Here is a 19229-nt window from a genome sequence, read left to right on the forward strand (position 1 = left end):
CACGGAAAGTGATTTTATACAGATACCCTTACAATCCACGTGGAATTATTTTAATAATTATCTAAAACAGAATTAGGGCAGGATCCGGTGTTACCGGTTCTACTTTAACTTCAGTTTATTATTGGAAGGAATTTCGATGTTCAATTCCAGTAGTCAACGGTGTCGTTTTTATTGTTTTTAGCTATTTTGCCTAACTTTTCTTATATTTGTTTGTTTTTATTTTAGGATATTCGGAAAATAAAAATATATAAACACATTTTTCACTTTGTTTTTATTCTTATTAAAAGCAATTGTGGGTGTGCACATCTTTGAATCATCTAATGAATATTTTGACTTTTTGGAGTCTTAATTTGATGGGTGGATATTGAAATGACTTCTTGATTCTTATAACTATTTTTAAATTTGTCAACTTGGGTGTAACTCAACGGATTAAAGTAGTATATGCGACCAAAAATTCATGAGTTTGAATTCTCACTCAACATATTGTACTAAAAAAATCATACACAAATCTCGACAAATATAAAATTAAGAATGGAAGTGAGATTTTCTACTAAAAATTCTTTCTAATGGAAGGTACAACTTATTTAAAAATTAAAAATTTAATTGAATTAGTCTGCTTTCAATTAATTTAGACATTTAAAATTATGTAAATACATGTATTTTTTTAATTATTTTTAAAAAATTATACATAAATACTTATTAGAAATAGCATTAAAATAGAAATGAGAAACAATACGAAATAAAATATTAATTACAAACCAATAAAGTTTAGGAGTTGAATAATAGGAATGAGTTGGGAATCAAGGAATAATAATGAATTCTATGATCGCTCGCTGTTCTTGGATTTAAAGCGAAAGTATAAACTATTCATTCATGTCTTTATCCATGTGAAATAGAGATCTTAGGTTCCGTCTTATTCAAAATCGATCCCTAGGGAAGAAATTGACACCTTCATTAAGACTAAACGACACCTTCATTTGAGTTACATGGCCGCGTGGAAAGAATTGATCATGAAATCAATCTATTCCCTCAACTACTTTTTTAATTTTTTGCATGGCTCTTCTTTTAACAAGTAACCTACCTCCTGATCACTTAACTAGTCACCAAAGTTGTTTTTCGACAAATATCATATTAAATGTACTTTGACGATTTTGTGTTATGAAAATGTAATGTTTTTTGAGTTGAACCACATATGCCGTGGATATTCGAAACTCTAACCCTGGATATATATCTTAACCACTTGAGTTATATGCTGATATCTGACAATATTTATAATTTTTTTTTAATTTTATAAAATTAGTTAAAAATGTTTTAGAAAATATGGTTCGAATTTAAACAAAATTTCAAACGATTTTCAATTGTGGTAGATTTTAAATTAATTCCATTATTTGTTGTCATATTAAAGAGACTGATTTGTTTTTACATAAAATATATATATATATATATATATCTTATTTTATTTTCTAGTGAATGTCTATGTAAAGAAATTTAATTACATTGATTTCAAATTATTGTCGTTGTTTCAAAATAAATAACTTCAAATCATTTCTCCTTCGGAAAGAAATTTAAATCATTTCCAAAATTGGAAATTATTTATTAAATTCTTTTTGAGGTCGAACGTAGGAAAGGATAAAGGTAATAGGTTTTGTTCAAGTACATAAAAAGGAGGAAATTACAAACGAAAAAAAAACCACAAAAGTAAGTATGATATGTGTCTGAATTAGCATCATTTCACGTCTTCGTATTCAGAGAAAGGTGATAAAGCGTTAGTGGGTCGAATTATCCTCTATTCGGAAGATGTTTGCAATCGCTTGACAGGATCCTGCGGTTTTTTATGTTGGTGTATTGTATGATCTTTCTTTTATCTTATTTTTCCTCTGGGCTACTTGATACACATGTACTATACATGTGCTGAGTTACTTATGAAAAAGTCGTCTACTCATTTCATTGTTAGCGAGTATGTGGTAGCTAAATTGAGCTTCGTGTCTCCATCGGGGAATCCCACTTGATCGATATATGAATGAGCGGATGTAGATACTGCATGGATTAATGATAATTGGTGCATTTAAAAATAAAATAAAATAATATTTTGGACCTTCAATAATTTAATAAATTGGATAATAAAAAATAAAATACTGGCAACCGTTTCAACCGGTGTTGTAGGATGCTAACAATTTGCAATACGATGATAAGTACGAAAGTGTTGGAGAGAAGAGAAAGCGAAAGTGACTCTCAAACTCAATATGATTTATGCATACAATTTTTCTTTAATTTATTTTCATTGGATGACCAATCATACCTACAACATGATTGGTAATTATTTAAAAATATTTTATCTTAAGAGATCCTTAAGCGGACTCACATTTTACCCTTTAATACCGATCACGGACAACTGTAACACCATATGTATAGTATTAGGGTCAGGTGGTTATCCCGTAAGACTAGTAAAGTACGCAAAACCTGACCGAAACACACACACAATTTTACACATTAAGAACCCACAAATTTCTAAACTTACATGTATGCCACTCCCAGCACTTTCTGAACTACCATTTTTTCTCCATAGATTTTCGTTTTTCTCATTTATTATTATCTTTTTTTTTTGATAGAAATTCAAATTTACAATTTTTAGTCAGATATATGAGTACTTTAATCAAATAACTGGCATGTTTTTGCAACAATTGTAAATATGTAACTTTTAAAAACATCTTATTTACCAATGTACTTATCCACCATTGATCCACTCTAGTGGCAAATAATCCAAACAAATATAATCATTAACTCTAACAAACAATCATAACCTACCCATTTATGTCTTCTTCCATAACTATTTCATTTTTAGTTTTCTTACCATTTTCTTTAGTATATTTTAAAATTTTTTAAAAATACATTTGAAGTTTGAGCCAAATTTCAAAATAAAAATAAGTTTTTGAAATCTACTTTTTAACTTAAAAGAAATTTAGCTTAGATTTTGAAAATATTTTTAAAGAGTAGATGCAAAATAAAGAAATACACAAGTGGTCAACCAAAACATAACTCGGGGGAGAGAGTTCAAATCCTCACTACCCACATGTTGTACTAAAGCAAAATAATAATAATAATGATAATAATAATAAAGAAATACATAGGCGGGGAAAGTTATGTTTATAAGCTTAATTTTCAAAAGTTGAAAACAAAAAATTATCAAACTAAATAAACCTTTAATGTTAATTATTGTACCATTAATGTTAATTTCTAATATACTTTTGACTAAATAAAATCATTAATATATATTTTAATTCTTTTCCTCTGTCTTAAAATTCTTTTTTGTCAAAGTCCGTTCGGCGGCAATTGGCATCTATTCCAACCAGAAGGTTGTGACTTGGATCCCCACATCCACTCTAGATGTTGTACTAAAAAATATTTAAAAATTTTTTTAGATTCTATATTTTGTTATTTATTTAAATTATATTAGATATGTACCAGTTCAAAAAGTGGAGCCCAGCCCAAAAACAAAACGTTTGGGCCGAATTGTGAAATGGTTTTTGTCGGAAAAGCACATTCCTCCGGGTCCATCGGATTCGGATTCGGACCAAAAAGATGTCCGAAATTCCGAAAGTACCCCCACCAGCCTGTCCGAATCCGAAACCTCTCTCCAACGGCTAGTTGCAGAAAGAAACGCGCCGATTTAAAAACTTCTCCTCGGTTACTTCTCCATCTCTCTCCAATTCTCATCGTTACTCTGCTCGGTATTTCTCTCTCTCTCTCTCTCTTGCTTGCAGTGATAATGGAGGAGGAGAATCAAGCTGTGAAGTCCAGCATTGAAGATGTCGGCGAAGATTTCTACGAGATGATCGAGGCGCCGAAGTTCGTCGACTTCACTGCTCCCGGTCCCTTCCTTTCCCTTTCCGATGATCGCTACTGGTTCTGCTCGCGAGTCGGTTTGTTTCTTCTTATTTGCCCTCATCGCTCTGTTTTTTTACTGTTAGGGTTCCATGTCTTTTCTTTCTTTGAAGTTTGATCTGTCGGAACTCCTCTCTCCTGTTCTTAATTTGCTTGTTTTTCTCTTGCTCTGAAGTGTGAACTACATTATGATCTCTGTTCGGTTTGATTTTAGTTTGTGTCTTGGAATCTCTGTTTCGGCTATTACTGTGAATTGCTGCTATGCCTGAACTTTGAAGTATTTGAATTAGCGATAGCTGAGAGATGGAGTTCTTAAAGTCATCTTGGCTTGTTGTTCATTCCAATTTTAGTGTTTATATTACTTATCTTGTGATTTGCGGACTTGAAGTTAGCGTGGTTGATTCTAGAGTTATATAATTTGTATTTTATACCAAATAGCTCGGAGTGGAAATAGTGTTCCTTAAATTCTTATTACAAGAACAGATTGTTTCTCTTACACTCTCGATTTTCAATTTTATTAAAATTGTAGGGTGTGATGAGGAGCATCCAGAAGAAATGGACTCTGAAGTCGTTTACAAAAACTTTGTTATGCGGGTATGTTGTTGATTAAGTTCCTCCATGAGCATGAGCAGGTTCTGTAGTATGTTGGTTTCATTTTAATGTAAGAAATTTGTTGAATCGAGCAGGTAATGGCGGCCAGGAGTCCGAATGTACGGCTTCAGAGAGCACGAAGGTCTGGATCCAAAATTTCTGTTCTTCTTCTTCTTCCTCCTCTTTTTCCATTTTCATTCCTTTTCTTTTCCACATGACTGATAATTTTTTGCATCGTCTTCCGTTACTACTAGGAACTTGAAATGTCCACTTACAGCTCCTCCAAAGTCTTCAAAGTCTAGAGTGGCAAGATTAGCCCTTATATCTTCCATCTCTAAAAGGATAGTGGATGCAAGAGCGAAATCTAGACCGCCTATTGCCAAGCCCAGACCGACTCCGAATGCAAAACCAAAACAAGCTCATGCCAAGGCAATGACTACTCCAAGGAACAGGAAGCTTAACCCAAATCCCAATGCTTTTCTGAGTGTTAAAGTTCCTAAGACAACATCAGCTGAAGTGCCAAAGACTACAAGGGTAGCTAAGGCTTTGATCTTTCAGTCTCCCAAGAAGGATGCAAAGAAGAAAACCTCTATAGAAATCAATACTCCTATGAAAACTTTATGTGCAGCAATGAAGAAACTTGAGATTACCAGCGCAAAGAAGAATGTGTTAGGGGACGGACAGCCACTGCCCCTTGATGTTTCAAGGAAAAAGTTAAGAGGACGCGAGGTAAAGAGCCGGGTTTTTGATTCATTAGGAACTCAGAGTGGTTGCAAACGCCAGGATGCCAAATCTGCTAGAGTTTTGAAGAGGAGAAGCAAAGAAAAGAACTTAAAGCCGCCTCTTCCTGATCGTGTTGCCGAAGAAATTGTTGATGAGGATGCCAGTGACATGGATATTGATGAGAAATCGAGGCATGTTTCAATGCAAGGGTGCTCTCTGTCAAGTTCTGCTAAGAGTAATGAAGGAAATTTAGAGGAAGAGCTTTCAAAAGTTGAAGATTCACATGATATGTGCAAAGACTCTGAAGGTAATAAAACTTCAACTTCAAATTCTGAAGAGAATATTTCAGAAGAAAGTGACTTCGAGGTAGTTCTATGTGAAGTGGAGGAAGGGAAGAACCAAGAATACAATCATGAAACAGTAGCCTTAGAGATGAATATTTCAGAACTTCTGGAGAGGGATGATAAAGAAAATGTGGGTGAAGTTAAAGAATGTAATCGAGATGAAAAGGTTATGAACATTGTGGAGCCTCTGACCGAGAATACAGATAACTGTTTCAAATTAGTTCTATGCGAAGTGGAGGATGAGAAGAGTCACGAATGCAATCGTGAAGAGAGAATGAAATCAGGGAAAATAAAGATGAATATTTCAGATCTCGAGGGCGATGATAAAGAAATTGTAGTGTGTGTAAATAAGGAAAATGTTGTGGCCTCTGATGATGACATAGAGCATGAAAGTGAAACCACAGCAGACGAAAATGTCGCACCTAATGACAACAGGTATTGAACCGTTCAAAATTTTCACATAAGTTGGATATATTGTTCTGATTATTGATTCATTGAGGATAAACCTTGCAGGGAAGATAATTCTTACGATGGGTCTGAAAGAGTGACATTTGGCAAACATGAGAAATCTAAAAATACTGCAAAGGTGAATGCTACTGCATCTATTAACTCAGTTTTTTTACTATGATATTTTTGTTTCATCCATGCTATAAGGATAGATAAATTGATGCAGGTCAAGGGAGTAGTGAAGAAGACTGTAAAAGAGAACTCTACTATTCCTGTTACACTTGGTTCTCATGGGGTGAAATCTAGCAGGCCAAAGACCACAAATCCCAAGCCATTTAAGCTAAGAACTGACGTGTGTAATCCCTCGGACATTCACCACCACCAAGATTATTAGTTATCTTATTACTCTTCACATTGCTAATCTGATTCGTTGGGTTGCTTCAGGAAAGAGGTGTACTAAGGGAAGCAAACTTGGGGAAAAAGCTTAATTGTCCTTTGAAAGACATCACTGCATCTCGAAGGTTACATGGAGAAAAGTTGCAGAGAAAAAATCAAAACATGAACCAAGTGAGTTTTCTTCAATCATTATATTTTCAAACCCCTCCCCCTCTGCGGATGAGACAAAATATGATTGTTTATCCTTCTTCTTTTTGTTAGGATTCTGGATGTGACAATCACGTTGAAGAAGACCATGAAGAAAGGATGCTAGAGAACAAAACCCTAGATGATAGACAAGTAAGTTGGTATAAGAAAGAAAATTAGTTTACTTTGTTTTTATCCGAAGATCTGCAAATCTACAGTTCTGCTAACATCTGTGATGTTAACAGGGAGGATCAGTACCAAAGAAAGGAGATTCTGAACATAAGTTATGTACAATGGATTCACAAAATTGTGTTGCTATAAAGCACCAGAAACAGAGGCTTCCTCGTCTGCTTGAACCTGGCAAAGAGAAAGCAACCAAGAAGACAGAGAAATTGAAGAGGACTGAATTAGGAAAGATACAGGAAAAAGTCAGGAAGCCTCGAAGGTAAGTAAACATTTCAAATATTTGAAACCTTGATTGATTACTAAATCATACATATGATGTTCTGACATATGGAAGTCTTCTCTTCTTTGAAGGGATGTATCATCTAAAGAAATAACTTCTCTATTACCATGTCGCCAACTCAGTGCAAGGAAGGAAACCTCACAGAACATATTGAGTCACAAGGATGCTAAAAAACCATCAGATGCACCGTCTCGAAAAAGAAGGCCTGCAACTATCCCTTCAAAGGATCTAAATCTTCATAGCAGTCATCTACCAAAGAGCTGCTCAAGAAAATTGGCTTAGGCTTGATCCTCGCCTCGGTTATCAGTTCGAACGTTCGATTGGATTGTTTTCGGTTTGTTCAATTAAATCATTGAATTGCATGTCACATTTAGTTAGTTCATTCTTAAACCATCTTTAAGCTAGAGTGTGTGAAGTAGTAAGAATTTGAAACATAGGATGCCATTTGTATCTTACCCATATATATATATATATAATCGATCAATTCTTGTCTTGTCCATAAAGTGAATTGCTAAGTACCTTTACTTTATCCTCTAATCTTTCATGCCAAGTTTGGTTAAGTAGACTAGACCATTCAAAAAGCAGGTAGAATTTGAAGTTAAAGTAGTGTTTTATCAGTCCTAGTAGGCTCAAATAGCAACTATGGTGGCTAATCTAGTTCTCGATGGTCGATAAATACTTTTGTTGTAATGATTACATGCTATAAACTTTTATGATTACGCAACTGGAACTTAATTTGTTGCAGTATGTTACAAATGCTTCCTACTAAGGAAACAGAAAATTGGGGAAACAGGAAAAGGAGAAGGGGGCAAAACCTGTTTTTTCCCACCAACAGTGATCTATGATACAATGATTAAGGTATAGTCTTCTAGTTGCTAGCTTCTTGCAAAAGGCTCGGAATCATTCTAGTAAAACTAAATTCTAAACTCGAAAATTGTGATGTCCCCTTGATACTATACTGCAGTAGTAGTAGTGATCTCTATATCTTCTTCTTGATTACTTTTCACATCCTTTCTTGACAACAATGTCCATGAGGTTACAGGGTTCAGCCTCCTCAAGCATGTGAACTACCATTCTCATGGAGGGCCTCGTTGATGGAATCTTAGCCGTGCAGCGAAGTGCGATTCTCAACACTTTGACTGCATCTTCCACCTGAGCCTCTGAGATGCTAGAATCTACCATTTCTTTCAGATTGCCGTTTAGGTCTCTCATTCTGCTGTGTGCCCATTGTACAATGTCCTTGTTCTCCCCAAACTCTGGCTCATTTGGCTTCTTTCCTGTTACTAGTTCCATTAAGACTACTCCGAAGCTGTAAACATCGCTCTTCTCGTTTATCTTGCACGTGTATGCATATTCTGTGACATCAAAGTAAAGAGATGATCAATCAGTAAGGTCAGTAAGCAATAAAATTCAGCCTTCTTTCTCTATTCAAGTATTTTATCTTTTGTTTAATGTCAAATTGTTAACAGAATTCAAGTTAACTAACCAGGGGCTATATAACCGAGTGTTCCGGCAATGACATGAGACGAATCTCCACCCCCACGGCCATCCTGCAGAATCTTAGCCAGCCCGAAATCTGCAATCCTAGGCTTCCATTCACTGTCCAACAAAATGTTGCTCGATTTCACATCCCGGTGAATCACCGGTCTATCACACCCATGATGCAAATACTCGAGCCCCCTCGCTGCTCCAATTGCGACCTCGTACCTTATCTGCCATCCCATCTCAATCTTCCTGCTAGTGTGCAGCTGATCCCATAAACTTCCATTTGGTAAGTACTCGTAAACCAACAGATTACTGTCCTCGCTCGAAATGCTACAGTATAGTTTCACCACATTGACATGTCTCACTGAGCTCAAAGTACCCACTTCTGCATCATATTCCGACGACCTGGTCTTCCTTTTTGTTAACATCGTTGTGCTAGTCCGACAGTTTGTTTGATCCCTAGAGCTCGACTGCCATATATGTTTCACGGCAAGTTGTTTGCCATTACTTAGTACAACTTTGTACACATTTCCAGATCCTCCTTTGCCTATCAAGTTATCAGAATGCATTGAATCAATGATTTCCTTTTCCGTGAAGCACACTACGCGGAATGGCTTCATATCCCACAATTGGGATTTCAGCAAATGCTTGGCATCGTTACGTTTCCATTTAACGAACAACAAACACGAGAAGGACACGAGCAACACTAGAATTCCAGCAATGATGCATGATAGCAACTTTCCGAGATGGTGGGAGGAGCTAGAGGTTGATGAACATGAATTCAAATATCCGAGAGACTCGCTACACAAGCCTGGATTTCCCATGAAACTTTCATCAAAGGCTTGGATCGCTAGCGATTCAGGTACTTGGCCAATTAGCCTGTTATTAGACAGGTCGAAACTGCTTAGCCTCAACTGCGAAAAACTCATTGGGATTTCGCCTGAAAGTTCATTGTTCGATAGATTTAAGGAGTTTAGAATTGGCAAATATCCAAGACTCTCTGGAATGTCCCCTGAGAACGAATTCTTAGCTAGATTTATGGTAGAAAGAGAAGTGCAAGAGCCTAATGAGCTAGGTATGTTGTCAGAAAACTTATTGTCATTCAAGGAAAGGCTGCTTAAGTTCTTCAACTTGCCAATTGTTTTCGGGATTGGACCGGCGAATTGGTTCAAATCAAGCAGGATTGAGACTAAGGATGACACCTCGCCAAGCTCGGTCGGTAAGTTTCCAGAAAACCGATTATTCGATAGGAATAACTGGGCAAGAATTTTTGCTTTACCAATATCTGAAGCCACAGGACCTTCAAACTGATTCATTGAAAGATCAATGATGGTAAGATTTGGCAGACTCCAAATCCCAGCAGGAACGACACCCGAAAGAGAATTATTGTTCACTCGTAAACGATTCAAAGATTTACAGCTTGTGTAGCTTTCTGGGATTCCACCTGTGAATTTGTTTTGCAGCATCAGGAGATCATTCATCCTGCCCTGCTTGCACATGTCTGGAGGTATAGGACCAGACAGGAAGTTCTCTGAAACATCAATGAAAATGAAGGCTCCCCAAGATCCGAGCCTCTGAGGGAGGCTGCCAGTGAGATTGTTCTGATAAAGAGAGAGTCCAACAAGCTCTTTAAAGTCCCCAAACTCGTCCGGAATCACACCGGAGAATCGGTTTTCAAAGAGCTGCAAGGACTCCAGATTGGTCAAGAACCTCAGCTCCATCAGATCACCTTCAAGATTATTAGTTGAGGCATCAAAATTTTTCAGTCCAGTGAGGTTCCGGAACCCGACTGGGAGCTTCCCGGTCAAGGAATTCTCATGTAGCTGCAGCTGCCACAGCTTCTTGAGGTTCACAATGTCAGATGGAATGGGACCTGTGAGTTTATTTTGCGAGAGCTCAAGATTCTCAAGCAGAGACAGGGTCCCAATCCCAGGTGGGATTTCTCCATGGATGCTGCAGTTAGCAAGGTAAAGCCAATACAGCTTTTGAAGCTCAAGAATCTCAGTTGGGAATGAAGTTGTTGGTTCAAATGAATTGTCCCCAAGGCTTAAGAACTCCAAATCAGTAAGATTGTGAAGAGATTTCCATGGAAAATCCCCTGAAAACCCACTGTTATTCAAGCTCAAGTACCTCAATCCCCCTAAAGAAGACAAATCAGGCACTTCACCAGCAAAAAAATTCTGACCCAAATCCAAATACCTCAACCTGGAACAATTCCTCAACTCATCACTCACCCTGCCATACAAATGATTCGACCCAAAAGACAGCTTCTCCAGCGATTTCAGAGAGCAAATGGAGTCAAAAGGAAGAATCCCAGATAAGTTTTTGGCAGAGAGATTGATTTCAGTAACAAATCCATTGGAATCACAGACAATGCCATGGAAGCTGCTGCACACAGCATTGCTCTCTCCCACCCATGAGTTGAAAACCGAAGAGGTTGAGTTGTGGTGGAGGGCAGACTTGAGGGCCAGAAGGGACTGAAGTTCATCGCCATGGGAGAGGGGAAGTGAGCAGAGGAGGAGGAGGAGGAGGAGGAAGAGGGTGAGACTCGGCGGCGGCGGGGGGCGGCGCCGGAGGAGTTTTCCGGCGGGGAGTGGGAATTCAGTCATGGGGAAGAATTGAAGAGAAGGGGCGGCTGGAAAATGGGGTGGTTCATGTTCACATGTTGGGAGGTGGAAGAAGAAAACTGTGGGACGCAAACTGGGAACCTTCCTTCTACGTGCAATGGAAGAAGAAGTAAGAACTGTTGAATGGAAGGAAGAAAAATATTTAAGGCTACGTTTCCCCAAATCATTCTCGCATTGTTTAAATATCTATTAATTCAAATTCATTAGAGATATGGTAAATATTCGGTTAAAAATTATTTTCATCCCGTCATATGTTGATTGAAGTAATGATTTAGTTTCTAAAACATTTTTTTTTTCTATAATGATTTTGAGTATCTTACTTTTATGTTGGTAACAATTTAGTTCCTTTAACTTTATATGGAATAATTTAATGTTATTGTTTAAAGTTTGTAACGATTTAATCTCATCGTGAAATTCTTTTTTATTAATTTTATTATATATGTAAATCGATAAACTAACGAATGACCAAATGTATTTATGAATTACAAAAACTAGATTGTTATACGATAAAAGTCGACACTTAATTTTGAGCCTTTTATAAGGTTTTTCACAATGGTAACTAAATTGTTACAAATTTTAGACTGCGTAAACTAAATTGTTACATACTAAATAGTTCGAAGACTAAATTGTTAATTATTTAGAAGTATAAAGACTAAATCGTTACATACTAAAGCTTAAGGACTAAATTGTTATTTTAGGAAAAATACGATGACCAAATATGTTTTTTTAACCTAATTACTATCCAAATCAATAAAATATATATATACACACTTATTGGGTTAAGGCACAAAGTAATCTTCTGCAACTATGAGGTTGGATATTTAAATCTTCAATCCCTCTATTGTTGATAAATAAATAAAAATAATAATAATGTTTGCCTATGTACTGACATTTTCATGGTATTGCAAAAAAAAGTTGGTCAAAATATAAAAGAATGCCACTAGTGTGTATAAAATATTAAAGATAAAAGAATTTTTAACTCATTGAAAAAATATTAAAATACTAATGGTTAATCTAGATATTTTTTAAATTTTATTTTTCGAGAAATTCTCATCATCAACATTTTTTATTGATTTTTCTATTAAGATTTTAATAAAATTGAGATCTCAATGTTTCTATTGGCATCAATCTTTAAAACCTTGTCAATAAGAACTAATTTTCTAAAATGAGGTAGTTTTGTTGGTTAAACTTTTTTAATGATATTTATTTATTAAATATAATAAAAATTGACCATTATAAATATGTTATGTTACATCAAAAAGCTGTGTATATTATATAGGTAAATATTACTCAACTAAATATCAGTATCTATTTCAGCATAGTTGGGTTGTAAAAGTATCTCTATATTTTTTTAAAATAAATCGTAAGTTCAAATCTCATCTCATTTGAGATGCAATGTACTAAAAAAATATTATTAATCAATAGTATGTGGGTTATTATTAATTTTTATGAAGTTAATTGTTATTTAATTGGTATCCATATAAGTAAATATGTTCTTTCCCAAAATGCTAATACTTGTAATTACTTCTCCAAAATTATATAAATATTTTAAGTATAAAAGTTGAACTAAAATATGATTTCAATATTTTTGAAAAGTTGTTTTTCAGCATTCTTAATGGCATATTTCAACTGATCAAGATATATTTTCTTCATCAAAAGGTTGGAGGTTCAAATACTCACTCTCATATTTGGAATATTTTGTTGAACTAAAAAAATAATTATTTTAACACCACATGAAAATTGTCACTTAAATATTTTTACAACATATTGATTGAAATAGCAAGTGATATTTTGACATGAATGTATATTTGAGAGGAGATTTAGAGGTACTTTGTTTAGTGGGAGGATTGTTGGGAATGTGACCAAAGTCCCACATTAGCGGAGATCATAAATATATAGATGAGGACAATTATCTCTATTGGTATGAGATCTTTTGGGTGAAACCAAAAGCAGAGTCATGAGGGTTATACCTAAAACGGACAAGATCATATCATTATGGAGAAACTTGAGGATCGTTGTCCTTAACAAGTAGTATCAGAACAATGCCACTGATTTAACTAGAATCATCGGGTGTTGAAAAAATAATTGGTGAGCCTTAGAAGATGGTAGTCATGGTATGATCCGTGGTTGAGTTCTATCGGACAGGCGGTGTGCTTCGGGGAAGGGGAGTTGGCTTGGGTAAGATTTGGACAAACGGATTACTATTTGAGGGGAGGCTCGGTGGTATTTTGTTTGAGGGGAGGATTGTTGGGAATGCGACCAAAGTCGTCCTAAATTGGCTAAATAAGGAGAATATCATAGGTATATAGATGAGAACAATTATTTCCATTAGTATGTGACATTTTGGGTGAAATTAAACCAAAATCAAAGTCATGAGGGATTATGTCCAAAGCAGATAATATCATACCATTGTGGACATATTTGGAGGTACTGTTGTCCTCAACCCTATAAATATTCAAAATTTAGTCCATGTATCTTAAATAAACTTTAAAATTTTTCATGCATTCTCAACTTTTGACTTTAGGGGGAAGTCTTTCTTTTTTAAAATTTTGAAAAATATATTCACAATTTGTCGACAATGAAAATTATTATTATTATTTTACCAAGTTAGATAAAAAAAATGTACTTCAAACTAATGATGGAGACTAATTTTAAGATGTATTGTCGTACGGAGACAAATTTATTGAAAGTATATAGACCAAAATAGAATAACTCCCGAGAAAAGTGATATTTTAATTGTTATTATTATTATTATTATTTGTCTCCTCTATCCAATTTGTAATTAAAATACTAATCTACCCTTACAAGAGAAAAATCCAAAAACAAAATTAAAATAAACCTAACTCAATAACATCAAACTTGTCACTTAAATGTTTAGATTAGATTAATCAGTGATACTTTAGCATGATGTGACATAAAAATGTGGGCTAATAAACTAGATAAAATAAGAGAGTGAATAACTTTTTTTTTAACATAACATGTGGAGGTGAGATTCGAACTAACAATTTTTTGATCGGAAATATGTGTTTTAACCCGTTTGAGTTATGCTTAATTTGGTAAGTGAAAAAAATTTTGATAAAGTAGATACGAAAAAAACATATTTTAAATTGAAAACTTAACCGACACGGAAAAACATATTTTAAATTAAAAATTTGACCCACGCTTCTACTTTTGAGCATTAATCCAAATATGGTTCAATAAATAAAATATTGTTTTATTAATTTAGAAGGTTTGATTCCCAACCTCCACTTAAAAAAAAAAAAAATGCTATATTTGAACTTAGAAATGGTAAGATTTTATTTATTTTACTTATGGTCTCTTCCATCCAAATTATAAAATGACAATACTTCGATACTGACCCACACTTATCTTTTTATGTTAACCGCCCTTCAAAATTTGACAACTCTTAATTATTTTTTTTTTAAAAAGAAATCTCTCTTATTTTGTAAAAAATTTAATGGTAGTAAACAAGATGAGTGTGATTTTGTTCACTCTAAAATGGTTAAATCATGTTAAGGATCCCACGTTGAAAAGAAAAATGACCTTACAATAGTTTATAATAGACATGAACTCCAATTAGTTTTGAGATGGAATCCCATAAATATTGATATGGTATCAGAGCCCAAAACACTCAAACGAGCAATCGGTCCAAAAATGGGATCCGGCCAAGATCGACGAGCCAAAAAAGTCAAAATCTTGAAGGAAATTGGATAGAGCAACGAAGAAGCAAACTCTCTTGAAAATGGATAAATAAGAATTTTAGGAAAATTGAGACAAACAATTGTCATATTAATAATCATATTGATTCAAATTCTGCCACGTCAACTTATGTTTTCTCAAATATTCTCGAAACATTTACGAAACATCAAAGATAGTATTAAAATAAATGGTAAAGTTTGGAGGTATTTTTCAAATCCTTAACTTTATAAAAGTGAATGTTATTGGGAAGACGGTGCTGCCCAAAAAAGTGAAGCACGACAAGCAAAGCATACGATACATTTTTTAACTACAAAATGGAATTTTATGGCCACCTTTTTTGACTTTTTTTTTATTTCACTTTTTTTCCATGTGTGTTTTCTTAAAATTATTTTATTTTATCTTCATTTTCATCTTTTTTTTTTCCTCCTTCAAATATTTCCTTTTACCTCTGTCAATAAACATTTATTTGTTTGATTTTGATTCTCAAACTAATTATTTACTTCAAAGATATACACAAAGAGACAAGGATAGTATTTATAAATTTTCATGACTGATTATGTTCAAAATATGTGATTTTTTAATTAAAAAAAATTAGGAAACAAATTAAACGAAAAAGTATAATATACTATTGATTTTTGAAAAAGAAAACTAAAAGGAGATTTTTAAATATTATGTTGATTCGTAATTTCATAGATTAACTTGGATAAAATTTTGAATCTATATATTAAAATAATTAAATTAAAATGAAATAATAATAATTAAAGTATTGTTTTAGTTCCTAAAGTTCTACTCTCTTTTTAAATTTGTTTCCTTTAAGTTTAAAAAGTTTATAATAATCCCTTCGACTCAAAATTGTTAGAAAATTTTGAGCATTCAAAATTGTTATTTAGTCATAAAAAGAATTTGGGAAAAAATATTATTTTAAAGTTGAAATCAGTGACAAGTGCAATAATTAAGGACTTTACAAATGCAATATTGATGTTTTTTTTCTTTAAAGAAACTCTACAAGTGCAATAATTAAGGACTTTCCAAAACAATAATTGGGCAAAAAATAAAGCAACTTTAATAACAAATCAATTATAAATTTAATAATTTTTGGAGGAAAAAAATGGTCATCATTTTGTAGGACAAAGGTGGGCCCTGCCCCAACCACCTACTTTAAATTCATTCAAATTTCAAACTATTATTTTTTCCTTTTTGTTTTTTTCCATAAAAAAAATAAAAAATAAAAGAGATAAAAACTTGATTTTTGCAAAATTTTCCACGTGAACCAAGAAATCTTCGGTAGATTATTCCAAACATTCATGAAATTTTTATTTTTCTGTTGGTGGGTGACCATTTTATCTAAATTTAAACTTTTACTCATTAAATCAATTTTTAATCTAAAACTTTAATTTCTTCCAATTGAATTTTAGACTCATATATTTCAAATTTTACATTTTATTGGATTCTTCTGGTTACATTTACTCATTAATTTCAATCAAGAAAAACGTAAAAATTTTCATAAAATTCATTAATTTCAACAAAAATCAACTAAAAAAAATCAATGCAAAATCGATATACAAGATCTATCAATTGAACAAATCTCTCAAAATTCATCAAATTTAAAATTAATAATAATAAATGATAAAAAAAAATTAAAAAATGTAACAAAAAGTAAAAATCACAATATTATTTTTTTATTATTTTTCAATCTTATAATTATAAATATGGCGAATCCAGCCAATAATTTTTAGTATAGTAACATGTGTATGACTCATCAAACTAATTGATCATGATACTTAATTTAACCTCATGAAATTAAAAATTTATGAAATTTACAGGTTGATGTCATGGTATTTTCTATGTATCCATAAGTTTGATATCCACATCAACATTTTCATTGTATTAAAGAAAAAATCAACTAAATATAAAAAATATCAACAAAATGTCAATAATATATAATTTTAATTTTAATCCTTTTTAACTTATTTAAAAATAGAAAATTATTTATTTGTGAATTGAAATAGCTTTTTACAATTTTTTAGTTTCTCCAATTTTTATAAAATTATCCATCGACATCTACAAATTATCAATATTTATGAAAATTAAATCATCGACATTTCCATGGAAATGAAAATTTTGGTTGATGCTAAAATAAATAAAAAAAAATTCAAAATAAAAAAATGAGGTGGACATAGGAGAGCCAGGTGTCAGTTTTATTGTATCCTCATTGTCATAAGTTCAAGATTCTGTTTACATCAGTCAACTTTGTCACCTATTTTTAGTCAAATTTGTCAGAGAAAAAGTATTATATGGCTGCCGAAATATTTTACCAATTCACACTTTCTTTAAATTATTCTTTTTAGTTAGATTTAAATAGTATTGTGTTACTCCAGTGGTATTTGTATTATTTTAACATCTTTTATATTTTTAATTTTTCTATATTTTTCAAAAATGATTATTTTGATTTTGTTTTATTTTTTAGGTCATAATTTTATACTCCACTCATTAAATTTTTTAAAATATAGTGTTAAAATTTTAGAAATATGGACCACTCGCTAAATTTTTTTGAAATATAATCATTGTGTATAAATTTTGTGTTAAAATTTTAGAAATATGGACCAAAATGAACCTTTCGATAGTACAATTACTAACATGAACAAAAGTTAAAAATAGAAGAATAAATTGGTATTTTGAAAACGTATGAACTAAAATGAATCAGTTGAAGTATAATAGGATTTAAACTAATTATAAGATTGGTATAGTCTTGCGAGAGTTTCTAATAACGACTTTAATTTAGTCGTTATAAACTTGTATAATTGAGTTTAATTAGTGTGTGAGATTAGAATATAGAAGAAAATTGATATCTTGTATTTAGTCTCTATATTTTAAAAATTCTAATAAATTCTTAGAAATTTCAATTTTGTGTTTATAAGTTTCGATCATTAATTTTATTTATTTCCACTTGTGTCTCTAAACATTTAAACCTACCATGTAATTCCTACACTTGATATGGATTTAGTTAACCGAAAATTAAATGTTCAAAAATCTATAAAAAAAAATTTAAAGTACATTAGACATAACTTTAAACATTTATAAATCTATTAGAATTTATTAAAAGTACATAAGTTAAATAGACATGCCCTAAAAATTTAGGACGAGTCTAATAACCACTTTATTTTTTGTTTTTAATTTTTGAAAAATAAGCTTGTTTTCTCATGGCATATTTTAAAGCTTTCTTTAAAATACATTTCAATTCATAATTAAATTTCAAAACTACTTGTTAGTTTTTAAAATTTACCTTATATTTTGAAATTACCTTTAAAATGTAGATAACAAAATATAGAAATAAAAAGATTTTCATAAATTTAATTTTAAAAATACAAAATAAAAATAAAATAGTTATGAGACGAAGGTGGATTAACCATCAGACACATAGAACCATCCAAGTAATCATCTCCCTATTTTATGATATTGTTGTGTACTGAAAAAACAAATTACAGTGACCCGTTATTAGTGGCAATAATTATACGGATTAGAGTTGCAATTATTGGTAATTTAAGTAGATAATATACTTAGTACCATTCTAATATTCGATAGTTCAATCTCCAGCCTCTGCCATTATTGAACTCATGCAATTAAATAAGAGGACAACAATTTTCTATCGTTAAATTACTTTTGTAACTTTATATCTGATTAAATATATAAAAATAAATTACTAGAATTAATTATTTTGTATATGAAATAGATATATTGAAAACACAAATTTGTTCAAATCTCCACTTGCGAAATTGTGTTTGTTGGATAGTGTCTAGTTGGTACTATTTTGGCTCGAAAACATACTAATTTATGCAAACATAGACCCTTATTTTGTTCCAATCTTTTCAACTCAAAACACATGATAATCATTGTCTCATCTAAAGTGATCTGTTTCGATCAATTTATATAGGAGCTTGATTTAGCACACGAACAACTATCGCTCTTTCATCGAAATAGTCGGGTGTATTTCTAACGTGACTATAATCTAAAAGGTCAAAATACACTTTTGGTACTCGAGATTTAGAGTATACATCTATTTGGTCTCTGAAGTTTCAAAAGAGAGACCACTTTTGATCATCTATATTTGTAAAATGGTTCTAAATGGTCTTTAAAAGTATTTTGATAGTTGTTGACTAACTTTTAATAAGGCGATTTGACTGTTAAATTGCCATTGAATGGCTAATTGTAATGGCTGATATGGAAAATTTTTATTAATTTAATAATTTTTTTTTTTACGGTGATTGAACCTCTCCTTGTTCGGAAGACTTTGCCACCGACCACCTCCTCGCCATCGATCGCTACCTCTTTGTTGGAATTATGGAGCCAAATTTGGAACAAGTCGGGTCAATGGAGAAAAATGAA

At 32.5% G+C, this 19229-nt stretch overlaps 2 protein-coding genes across 2 annotated transcripts; one reads left to right on the forward strand and one right to left on the reverse strand.

The window, feature by feature from the left end:
• The first annotated feature begins 3684 nt into the window (after positions 1–3684).
• Positions 3685–7570, forward strand: LOC111025071 (neurofilament heavy protein). Its single transcript, XM_022302928.2, has 10 exons — positions 3685–3920; positions 4412–4476; positions 4569–4615; positions 4728–5975; positions 6054–6126; positions 6214–6339; positions 6432–6554; positions 6645–6722; positions 6815–7014; positions 7107–7570. The coding sequence occupies exons 1-10, from the start codon at positions 3767–3769 to the stop codon at positions 7315–7317; spliced, it is 2325 nt and encodes a 774-aa protein (XP_022158620.1). The 5' UTR covers positions 3685–3766; the 3' UTR covers positions 7318–7570.
• Positions 7571–7678: 108 nt separating this feature from the next.
• Positions 7679–11386, reverse strand: LOC111025070 (receptor-like protein kinase 7). The gene is made up of 2 exons (XM_022302927.2): positions 8522–11386; positions 7679–8390 (listed from the first exon to the last, which is right to left on the reverse strand). The coding sequence occupies exons 1-2, from the start codon at positions 11127–11129 to the stop codon at positions 8032–8034; spliced, it is 2967 nt and encodes a 988-aa protein (XP_022158619.1). The 5' UTR covers positions 11130–11386; the 3' UTR covers positions 7679–8031.
• Between the last annotated feature and the right edge of the window lie 7843 nt (positions 11387–19229).

The sequence above is a fragment of the Momordica charantia genome (genome assembly GCF_013281855.1).
Source record: "Momordica charantia cultivar OHB3-1 chromosome 4 unlocalized genomic scaffold, Mcharantia_2.0 BLBB01000004.1, whole genome shotgun sequence".
Lineage (NCBI taxonomy): Eukaryota > Viridiplantae > Streptophyta > Magnoliopsida > Cucurbitales > Cucurbitaceae > Momordica > Momordica charantia.

What these genes read in the sequence shown, in the direction of transcription:
- LOC111025071 (XM_022302928.2), top strand. Translation starts at nt 3,767, where the DNA reads ATGGAGGAGGAGAATCAAGCTGTGAAGTCCAGCATTGAAGATGTCGGC. An exon ending in CGGCTTCAGAGAGCACGAAG is followed by an intron (nt 4,616 to 4,727) that starts GTCTGGATCCAA and finishes CGTTACTACTAG; the next exon opens with GAACTTGAAATGTCCACTTA. An exon ending in GTCGCACCTAATGACAACAG is followed by an intron (nt 5,976 to 6,053) that starts GTATTGAACCGT and finishes TAAACCTTGCAG; the next exon opens with GGAAGATAATTCTTACGATG.
- LOC111025070 (XM_022302927.2), bottom strand. Translation starts at nt 11,129, where the DNA reads ATGACTGAATTCCCACTCCCCGCCGGAAAACTCCTCCGGCGCCGCCCC. An exon ending in ACTCGGTTATATAGCCCCTG is followed by an intron (nt 8,391 to 8,521) that starts GTTAGTTAACTT and finishes TTGATGTCACAG; the next exon opens with AATATGCATACACGTGCAAG.